Source organism: Henckelia pumila, chromosome 4 (assembly GCF_033568475.1).
Source record: "Henckelia pumila isolate YLH828 chromosome 4, ASM3356847v2, whole genome shotgun sequence".
In the NCBI taxonomy this organism is placed as follows: domain Eukaryota; kingdom Viridiplantae; phylum Streptophyta; class Magnoliopsida; order Lamiales; family Gesneriaceae; genus Henckelia; species Henckelia pumila.
Genome location: NC_133123.1, coordinates 153020037 through 153031711, shown reverse-complemented (window position 1 = coordinate 153031711; position 11675 = coordinate 153020037). Strand labels below are relative to the sequence as shown.

General features: G+C 31.6%; 1 protein-coding gene across 1 annotated transcript; it reads right to left on the bottom strand.

The window, feature by feature from the left end:
* Window positions 1-2324: 2324 nt before the first annotated feature.
* LOC140862107 (putative late blight resistance protein homolog R1A-3) lies at window positions 2325-11448 on the bottom strand. Its single transcript, XM_073265111.1, has 2 exons — window positions 10634-11448; window positions 2325-4962 (listed from the first exon to the last, which is right to left on the bottom strand). Exons 1-2 carry the CDS (start codon window positions 11446-11448, stop codon window positions 2334-2336), a joined length of 3444 nt encoding a protein of 1147 aa, XP_073121212.1. The 3' UTR covers window positions 2325-2333.
* Window positions 11449-11675: the final 227 nt, after the last annotated feature.

Genomic DNA, 11675 nt, shown 5'->3' with positions numbered 1-11675 from the left:
AGTAGACTCAAGTTCACCGGTCGTTGGCCAATTCGACCGGTGGTGGGCAAAGTCGGCCAATGGATTACGGGTAGAGCTTTTCTGTCGTGATAATGAAAGAAAAGGGTAGAAGCGTGAAGAGGGATGAGGAGGAAAGAGAGAGATGAGAAATATAAATAAAAATAAAAATAAACAAGGGAATTATTGGTGTAAAATAAAATAAAAAGAAAAAATTGAGTCAAAACATGAATAGGGAGTTAGAAAAAAGAATTTGGACGTAGGAGGGAGTGTAGAACAAAATTTTCTACCCTAGGTACTGAATCACAACTTTAAGTTTGAAATTGGGATTTTCCCCCAATTTACCGAAATTATTACAGTAAGATAAAATTTATGTCTATTGTATTAATTAATCATTGAGATTTATTTTCTTTCGCAAATTTTAATATCCGTTCCTAATATTTTCAATTGTCAAACTTATTTGAAATGAATAATTAATATAAAATACTGCTCAGAAATAACTTTTTTGTCCAAAAACATACCTGATATTGTTAATTTTTCAAAATTTCAGATAAATGTGTTAATATTTTAAAAAATAATCATCGCGTATATTTATTTAAAAGGGATGGACTTCTCCAAAAGTTGGTCATTAACGTTATCGAAAGATAAAAAATTCATGTTTCGATCCTTCTAATTCTACATAGTAGTGATAATTGTAACAATCCAATAATTTAAATCTCAATAATTGTAATCTCGAAAATCAGTGAAAATCAAACTGGTGAGTCGGTGACATTATCTTGGATACAAATTGTAAAATCGAGCTTTTGTCGTTCTATAGCCAATGATAATAGTGCAAATAAAATATTTTAAACCGTACGACTACTCAAGCATCACGTTTCAATTACTCTACATAAATATTAATACTTAAATATTTTGAAAAATATATACTTTTCTAAGGGTATTTACTAAATTTTCCCATCTTGTTCAGGATCATGAATAATTCGTAATATGACATGATGATTTTATTCTTAAAAAAAGTTGACTCCAAATGAGACTCAATCTTACATGAGTCAAAGGCTCATTGACATGCCATGATGATTTTATTATTTAAATAAGTCTGAGTCTTTGTAAGATCGGCTCATAGTTCAATATTCGTGAGACGAGTTGATCAAATCTATATTTTTAATGAAATGTAATATTTTTGTATAAAACATAATAATTTTTCATGAGTCTTGAGTCAAAAATTGTCCACTTTTTGTTGAATTTGTCTTTTTCCCAATAATTTTCATAATTGATTTGAACACAAATGGGTCACACATATGGGATGAAAAGAGTGAAAAATATAACAAAAGCTCAAGGCTTGTATATTTTTTTTAAGTTCATTGCTTGTGTTGAATATTTTTCAATTGGGTTTTAATAATCAACTAGTATCATTCGTACGCCTTGCATGCATATATGTAAATTATTTTTGTTAATTAATTATCGTGTTATTTTTTAAATGTTACGATGAATTGAATATTTAAAATTTTAGATAAACATAAAAGAATATTTAATTTAAAAATTTATTAAATTGTTACTTTAAGAAGTTAGTGCATAAGATGCATAATCATTTGCAAAAAATATGTGAAATACGAGATCAAAATACCGGCGAAACAAATGTTGTTGGAATCGATCTGTGCTTTTACAAAATGAGTCATTTGGTCGAGAATATGTCCGAGAGAGAAAAGAGATGCATAAGCCGTCATAGTTCGTCACAATTGTGTCTATGCTACTTCCATTTGAAACATCTCGCTTGCATAAAAAAAATAAATTGTTGGATCTGACATATGGATACTAACCATATACCGGCTTCGACATACTCTTTGGTCACACATTGCTTGTGTTGAAACTTGAAACTATTCAATTGGGTTATTTAATATTCAACTAGCGTCATTTGTTGGTCATATATATAAATTTTGTATGTTAATTAATTATTATCATCTTATTTTCAAAATATTACATTGAATTAAATATTTAAAATTTTAGATACAAATAAAATAATATTTAATAATTTAACAAATTTTAAAAGTTATTTACAATATAATGTGATTATAGATAAATTATAAATACGTTATTACTCTAAAACCCGTAACATTTTTATAATATTATATATTATATGTATAGATGATGACATAATTTTCATTTAAATTTTACTATTAGGTTACTTTAATACATAGTATAGATATTTACATTTGTTCATCATAAAATTTTAATAATGAAAGTTAAGCAATATCTTGTTGTTAATAAGAGTGAAATAATATCCAAGTGATAAAAAAAAATTATAATAATGAATTGATTCCATATTTGATATCAAAATATTAAGCGACACCAACCAGAAGGTCAGAATTTCCAAGGTTTTGTTGGTCCTCTTGTATCTTCGTTGCAGAAGAATTGAGTGATTCATTACATAGCACAACTGAAATTGATCGAAGTGTTGGTATTTCTACAATACCTTGTGGGATTTCCTTCAAATGATAAAGACATGCAAGAATAAGTTTCTCAAGGCGTGGGAAGTGAGAGCTGTCTGCTGTCCACTCCTCAACATCTGTATCATTGATTCTCAAGCACTTCAATTCAAGGAATTGTCCTTCCACGGGATTCCATTCACGCCCTTTGAATGCTCCATCCATCAAAGTGAGAACTTCAAGATGAGGCAGTGATCCGACCGCCGTCAGATCTTCCCAACACAATCCACCCCTTTGCAAAGTCAACTTCTTGAGCGATGGTGGAAAGCACACATTTTGCAGCACATTCTTCTCATTACCCTCTAAGAAAAGTGATTCCAGATTGCATAAACGGGCGAGATTGCAAACTTTGTAGTGATCCCATCCAAAGCAATTGCGGAATCGCCTGTTGTAAGTAATTCCCAGTTTTTTTAAGTTTGGGATTCTATCAACCACCTCATCCGTGCACCTGAAATTCCTTATGTTATGCAGTGTTTGCAGGTTTTTCAGAACAATAATGTCTCCCCTGCCATTTTTTATGTTGGTGCTCGGTGGATCAGGCAAATGAAAGACTCCTTCATCCCTTTTTATATGCCTGAGTTGTGGCATTTCCCATATTTCAGCCGGTAGATTTATTGTAGGCTGCTTAAGACTCCAAGCTCCTCCAGCAATGGTGATAGTCTGCAGATTCCATAGTAGGGATACAGATTCTAAGGTATTCAACAAATTCTTTAACATTGTAAGCCTGAAATCAATGTATCTAAAGTTAACTAATCGCACAATTTCTTCATCAGAGCAAACGTAACCCATTTTTAGTACTTCTCGCAATATATGCAGCTTTGCAAACGATGATTTTATTTTCTCTTCCTCGGAGCTTCGCTGAGTAATGAGCCTGCTGATTCTGCTACCCTTCATAGTTACACCGAGAAAATTCTCCTTCAGAGCTTCTCTGATTGATAGGTCTCTTAAGAGATCATGGATGGTGCAAGTCTTCATTTTGTTGCTAAACCCGTAATAATGAATCATGATGAGATTTCTATCTATCAGATCTTTTAAATTTTCCTCAGCAATTTCCTCCAAACTTCTTGATCTTATCGGTTTAAGAATCCCCTCCGCTACCCATAATTTAACGAGCCTTGTAATTCTGATCTTACTGTCTTCCGGAAACGTGGCCATATAAAGAAAACATGGTTTTAGATGAACTGGTAAGTGCTTGTAACTTAAATATAATATCTCAAAACAGAGCCCATCACCTCCCATATTCAATGCTTTATATGTATCATTTGCAACATACTCCCAATATTCAACCGTTCGATTACACTTTGCGAGAAGTCCACTGATAACAACGATGGCTAGAGGTAGTGCTCCACAATTTCTCACAATTGTCTTTCCTACTTCCTCTAACTCAGGAGGGCAACTTTCTGGTCCAAACACCTTGTCACAAAACAAAGCCCAACTTTGGTCCTCGTCTAGAAGACGTAGTTGATGAGGGGCACACGAGCGAAAATCATCGGCCACATTTGTTAGTCTCGTAGTTACCATGACTCGACTGCCATTGTTATTCTCCGGAAAAAACCTCTTTGTGGCATCCCAAACTTCGATACTCCACATGTCATCCATTACAATGAAATATCTTCTATCAAACAAACTTTTATGCAGACGTAATCCTAATTCATCTTGAGTGATTTCTTCACCTCCCCCTACAAGAACTCCAATATATTCTAATAGGCCTAAAAGAATTTCGTGGACACTGTATTGTTGAGATATGGTAACCCAAGCACGACGATCAAAGTGCTGCACAATTAATGGATTGTCGAAAACATTTTTGGCGAGGGTCGTCTTACCAATGCCACCCATCCCGACAATGGAAAGAATATGGAGATTTGATTCGTCTCCGGTGAGTGTCTCCATTATTTGAATCAAATCCTCATCAAATCCCACCATAGTATTCTTGCTATGGGAAGCACCTAGTATGAAAGAACCAGCAGTGGCAGCTTTTCTTGGCTGCTCCATGATTTTGATCCCTTCAGTTTCCTTGATCTTCATCACATCTTTCTTCAAAGAACTGATTTCTTCTATTACTTTCTGCAAATTTTGACTGAACGGAATGAAGCTCTTTAATTCATTAGAGAGGGTTCCTTTTTTCCCAAGAAGTTTGACAAAGTCCAAGCAACGAAATATCCCGACCCATCTCCTTTTGGCTTTAGAATTTTGAAGAATTTGAACCGCCACAAAACTTTCAATCACATCTTTTGCTGCATTCGCTGAGCTTACAATTTTTTCCTCCAATCCCTGAATCTCGTCCCTCCTCATCAGCGAAAAATCTTCAAGAAACTTTTGCAAGAAAGTGATATTTTCAAGGAGAGAATCGATCTGGGCTTTGTCAAGAACAGCCATTTGGCGCGGTATCAAGTGTTGCAACAAATGATCGATAATATGTCCGAGAGAGAGAAGAGATGCATAAGCTGCCATTGTTGATTTCTGATTTCTCAGTGCCCAAAAACTCAATCAATCTGTCTCTGTATCAGCGTCGGTTCTACTTGGCTACCCACTTTGGGTGATCATTGTTAGCCCAATAATTGTGACCCAATATATATTTTATGGTTTTCTAATTAAAGCAAGCAAAATTTTGAAACGAATTTTCAAACTAAAATAAAATAAAATCCGCTTCTACACGCGGATTTTTTTTTTTATATATAAATACACGCGGATATTTTATTAGCACTAGAAATTATGCATTTGAATCGAACTCAAACATGTTTGATTTTTTTATGTTATATTTTAAAAGTTAGTTCAACAAAATGTTTATATTTATCTGTTTCAGAAAAAAAAAGGATGCGTTGAAAAACAAATTTTAATTTAAAAATGTTATAATTTTTTGGTATAAAACGAGTAATAAAAATATTTAAATACTGAAATAGTATTAGAATATTGATTATTCCCTATTAAGTTTTAAAGATTTCATTATTACTCATACACCTATATTATTAGTAGTTTATAACTTGATAGTATTGATAGTATTTAAAGTAAATGGAAAAAGTTAATGTAAAAATGATTTTTTATTCATAACTCTTGTCATGTTAAGTATATAATTAAATGGTAATTGATTGAAATTTTATTAGAATTTAAATATAATAAAAATTTAATTATATAAATGATAATCCTCAATATCTCCTCATATTACGCGTAAACTAACTTTTAGAAAAAATTGATTTTTCGTTTTATAATTTATTCATCCATTTGTAATTATATATAATAAAAACAATGAGATAGATTAAAGTGGTATTGAAAAGTTAAAAGGATTAAATATATAATTGTTCTACTCATAGATATTTCACTTGGTTTAGTTTATTATTTAGTTTTTTAGTGTTAGTTTGTTTACAAATATACTATATTAGTTTAATAAAATTTGTTAAAAATAATGATTTAATTATAAATTATTAGTAATTGTTAATTAAGATGCTAACTTTAATTATTTTAATTAAAAGTGTTTTGTTTGATTTTTTTTACCAATAAAAAAATTTATGTATCAAATGTAATACTGATAACTAATAATCACTTTAAATTTAGGAAAAATATTTTTTTTGGTCCATTAACTTAAGGTGGGTTTTCGTTATATCGTATCAAAAATATCGGTATGAAAAAAAATTCATATCAATATTGAAATTTTGATATAGAAAAAATCAATATTGATACCTTATATAAAAAAAGATTTTAGCTGTAAAACCTAAAAATCTTTATTAATATGAACTTGCAAAATATGTTTAAATACTAAGAAATCATAAAAATTCGATACAAAATATTAAAAATATGGTACGAATATATGATAGTCGAACATTAATTGTTCAAGATCAGATATAAGATATAAAAATTTGAGTATAAAACCTGAACATCTTTATTAATATAAAATTACAACATATGTTTGAATAGTAAAAAATCATATATTAGTACCATATTTTCAATCAGTTGTATATCGTCTAAGAGTTGAGAATCTGAAGTTCCAAAGGCTCCGGCTATTTTCAAGATCTTAGGACCACTTTTGAAATCAACATTTCCATATACCATTTGTCTTAAAAAAAATTAGATTTGACAATTCACCGTTTCTTTAAAAAAACATGTCACTTTCAATGCTCTCATTCGAGATTAGGGATGACAATGGGTTAGATTTAAACCCGACCCTACATCAAATCCGTCCCGACGGGGTGGGTTTAGACCCGCCTAAGCGGGTCCACAAGCGGGTTCGGGGCGGGTCTTGGGTTTGGCCGAACCCGCCCCACCATAATATATATGTATATAAATTTAAAATATACATTTATATATTAAAAAAATAAAATATATATGTAATATTAATAATATATAATTATATTTTTATACTAAATAATTAATATTTTATCCATAATTTGAGTGTATAGTATTATTGAATTGAAATGAATTTATTTTATTATGATATGTTTACTATTATGGATGACAATGGGTCAGGTCTAAACCCGACCCCGTCGGGCGGGTCCACAAGCGGGTTCGGGGCGAGTATTGGGTTTGGCCAAACCCGCCCCGCCATAATATATATGTATATAAATTTAAAATATACATTTATATATAAAAAAATAAAATATATATGTAATATTAATAATATATAATTATATTTTATACTAAATAATTAATATTTTATCCATAATTTAAGTGTATAGTATTATTGGATTGAAATGAATTTATTTTATTATGATATGTTTACTATAAAAATATATAATTATAATATATTTTGGCTAATAATTATTAATTAATTATAAGTTGATAAATTTTAACTTGTGATAATATTTTTTTTGTCTTAAATATTATCAATATATATTTGAAATTAAATTTAATGATTTTTTTAATTTTTAAACTTTTTAATTTAATAAATTTAAAAACATTTAATTTTTGGCGGGTCCAACGAATCTAACGGGTTCGCGGGGCAGGGCGGGTCTCGGGGCCATCCCTATAATGGATATCTTCCTCACATGGTGAGCTACTGTGGCATTATCTTGCTTTGTTAGAAGTCTCACTGAACCTCTGTATGCTAAGGGGCATTGGAAGAACTTCCATTACTCAAGTTGTTAATAAGCCTTTTAAAAAAGCAGAGTGAGAACAGAAAAGCAAAAGGTTTGAGACCATTTGTGTTGACGCGTTCTTGTCTTACCTCTACAATTCTGGTAAAACCATTACTCATAAAAAAAATAAAATTGACAAATAAAATTGACATAGAATCACATTCATTTCCTCTTCTCCTTTGAGAAATATTAAAAGGAGATGACATCAGAAACTGCGTTAAAAGTAACAAGCATGTAAAACCCATTGGAAAAAAACATAAGGTGAACAAAAAGCAAATAAAGTATTCAACTAAATTGATTGAAGTATTGATCATTAGAAGAGGCGTATAAGTGAAACCGGTGAAAACTTAAGAGCCAATTTGAATAAATTCATTCAACCAACAAATCGGAAATGATCTTGCCCACACACACACACATATTTGTGTTAAGATTTGTTGTTAGGGCCCTGTGGTAAATTGAATTGCCATAGGTAGCAGAGTCACAAGAGATTAAGCCCTTTTTCAGTAAAAGTTGTTTCTAGTTTATGCATCCCAATCTTGAATGCTTTCCCTATTACCGTACACTTGTTTACAAAGAAATATAAATGGACACATAAGCTAGAACAGAGCCGATATGCATATAATAATATAACCTTCATAAGAGATATAGCACAGACCAAGGTCGGGATATATATGTCTTGTAAGATTGTGCCAACAGTCTCCACTGGGGCTAGACCCTACAACATGTTATGATACTATCTTTCAAAATCTGAATCCAAAATTTCCTTTTGAACTACAAAACTCAAAAGTGAACTCGCGAAATGTCATTAAAAATCAGTATCATGTATACCATACACCATCAAACAGAAATCAACAAAGAACTCCAAGAGTAACACAAAAAATCATACATTTGTACACGAGATTTCCTTTATATACAGACCAAATGTGACAGAGAGCAGGTGCTTCCATGCGCACATGGAGCACTCTCTCAGACTTGGGCTCTTTCATTTTTCTGCCAAGTTAAACAATGGGGACAATTGAGCACAATGATGAATATTACAGCACATCCCATAAAATTGAAAAACAATCATATAATTTTCCCAGTGTCAGATGAATTATTAGCAATAACAAGTAGCAGCAAAAAATGTAAAATGTAATAAATGGATTTGCAACCTGCCGCTTAAAGGATAATTACCCTGTCTTGCTATGTTTGTCTAGTCTGCAGACACATATCAAACCAAATGAGGACCTCTACTTTCTTTCAAATCTCTTAAATTTAAACTTTTAATGACAGCTACCAAAGTTTCTACTGAAGTTTCTATGGAAGTTGACTGAAAAATATTGAAGTTATTTATGGGATAGTATAACCTATGATACTAATTTCAGTATTGAAACATACATAACCAAAACCAGCCCTTTCAAAACAGATTATATTCAACGCTCCAATCCCATTTTGTGAACATAAATATTAAGGGAGTGTTTGCTATAGATTGTGATTTTGTAAAAGTTATTAATTTATAGATTATAAAAAAATTAAGAAAAATCAAAAGTTGGTAGTGTTTGGAAACAAATGTGAGAATCTAAAAATCAAAGTTGGGTAGTGTTTGATAAATAAATGATTAGAGTGATTTTAACAATAACCTTTTTATTAGAATCACTTTTGGAGAATCATAATCACCACATGACTAGCTTTTGGATTTCAATTAAGTTAAGCATAAGCTAACACATAATCTAGGTTTAAAAAACACACAAAAATGATTTTTTTAAGCCAAAAGCTAACAATCACTTTTTTTTAGTTATTGCAAACACTCCAAAATAGATTCATATCCCTATCATGATCTGCACAACGTGAAATGAAAGCACATATCCCATTTTCCCATAATTTTTTCACAACTTGAAATGAAATCATGATCTGCCAAAACCAAACCAGAATTTATACAGTAGCTGTATTTTTTCAATTTTGTAAATTTGTAAATTGTGTCATTCTAGATGTTGATGCATGTTAAGTCTTCTTCCTTTAAAAAAAACATCGTGAGACTGAAATCATTGAACACACATGCTCTATATTTTAATAATTGTTATTATTTTTAATACTCAAGCTCTGAATCTATTCGATATAAGTAGAGAAATTAAACTATTTAGTCAAAATTCAAGCTCCGTTAATATTGAATGAGTTTAGCATTGACAGATAAAATCAACTCCACTTGAAATTATGCATTTCGGTTTCCATTTTTTATAGGCCGAGATGCAATTAAGGCAAGAAATAATATACGACCTTTAATTTGTCAAGATGGAAAGAGGCTGGAACAACATCATCATAAACAACATATTGAAAACCTCAGGGAAATGATATTTCACAAAGAGAAGAATATATGTTAGTATAAAAATTTGAGCGTCGAATATCAATCAATAGGTTCACAAGAATTCAAATACCAAACAAAATACGAATCACGGAATTGCACGGGCTTTGATGGGATTTGGAATTGGAAAGGTAGGCTCGCTTGTTGTCTTGTTCTCTGTCGCGAATTGGGATCGCTCGTACCATTTTAGTAATTGGCAAAAGGATATTTCAAAGCTGGAATGGTATTTGATATTGGATTCATTTAACTGAGTGAAATTCACTGTATTTCATGGGATTTGGATTTACAAAAATAATAAAATTATTTTTAATATTAAATTTATATAGAATAGTTATAAATTTTAAGTTTTCTTCAAATTTTTTTTATCAAAATATCATTTATATAAAATTTATAATATCAAATTCTAAAATATATTTTAGCTTTTTGGCCAAAAAACCAAAATGAAATTCCAATTTCATGTATTTAAAATTCAATTCCAAGTCTAAATTCAATTTCAATTCCAAGTTCTATTTTTTAGGCACATCTAAACACACTGGAACGAGAATAACTAAATAAATCAAACTTTAACGAATAAACAAAGAATTTTGCTCAGAATAGACTCACCTCTGGACAGAGAAAAATTTTGTTTAAAAAAAAAAAAAAAAAGTTACCTTTAAATCGGTCCAGAAGCTGCCAAATGCACGAGGATGCAACAAGATTGTCTCCAACGAGAACGAGAAAGACGTATTCCCAATATTCAATCGTTCGACTAGACTTTGCAAGAAGTCCACTTATAACAACAATGGCTAGAGGAAGTGCTCCACAATTTCTCACAATTGTCTTTCCTACTTTCTCGAGCGATTTCTTCACCTCTCCCGGCAAGAACTCGAATATTCTTTAATAGGCCAAGAAGAATTTCGTGGACACTATATTGTTGAGATATTGTAACCCAAGCATGAAGATCAAAGTGGTTGGCAATAACTGGATTGTCGAAAACATTTTTCGCCAGGGTAGTCTTCCCAATGCCACCCATCCCGACAATGGGAAGAATCTGGAGATTTGATTCGTCTCCAGTGAGTGTGTCAATTATTTGAATCAAATCTTCATCAAATCCCACCATAGTATTCTTGCTTTTGGAAGCATCTTGTACGAAAGAACCAGCCGGCGCACTGTTTATTGGCTGCTGCACGATTTTGATCCCTTGAGTTTCTTTAATCTTCGTCACGTCTATCTTCATAGAATCGAATTCATCAATTACTTTCTGCAAATCTCGACTGAACAGAGTGAAGCTCCTCAATACACTTTCTGCGTTTCCCCTCGTTCCCCTTTCGCGTTCAGTAATTACCACGCGGCTCTGAATGATATCTTCGGCTGCATATGATGATCTTGAAATTTTTTCCTCCAATGCCTGAATGTCGTCCCCGCTTACTGGCGATAAATCCTCGAGAAATTCTTGCAGGAAAGTGATATTATGAAGCAAAGAATCGATCTGGGCTTTGTTAAGAACAGCTATTTGGAGCTTTGGGTGTTGCAATAACTGGTCAATAGTATTTGCGAGAGAAAGAAGAGATGCATAAGCTGCCATTACCGATACCTCAGTGGCCAAAATCAATCTGTTGGTTTCTCTCTTGTAGTAAAGTCAACTTTCTGCGTTGGCCCACAATTACTAAATTTCCCTATAAAAGTATCCCAATAATTGAGTCCAGTTGGATATTATTTCTCAGGAATAATTTTTCAAAATTTGACATAAATGCATTAATTTTTATCTACTATAAAAGTATTAACGTTGGAATAAATGTTTTGTATTGTATA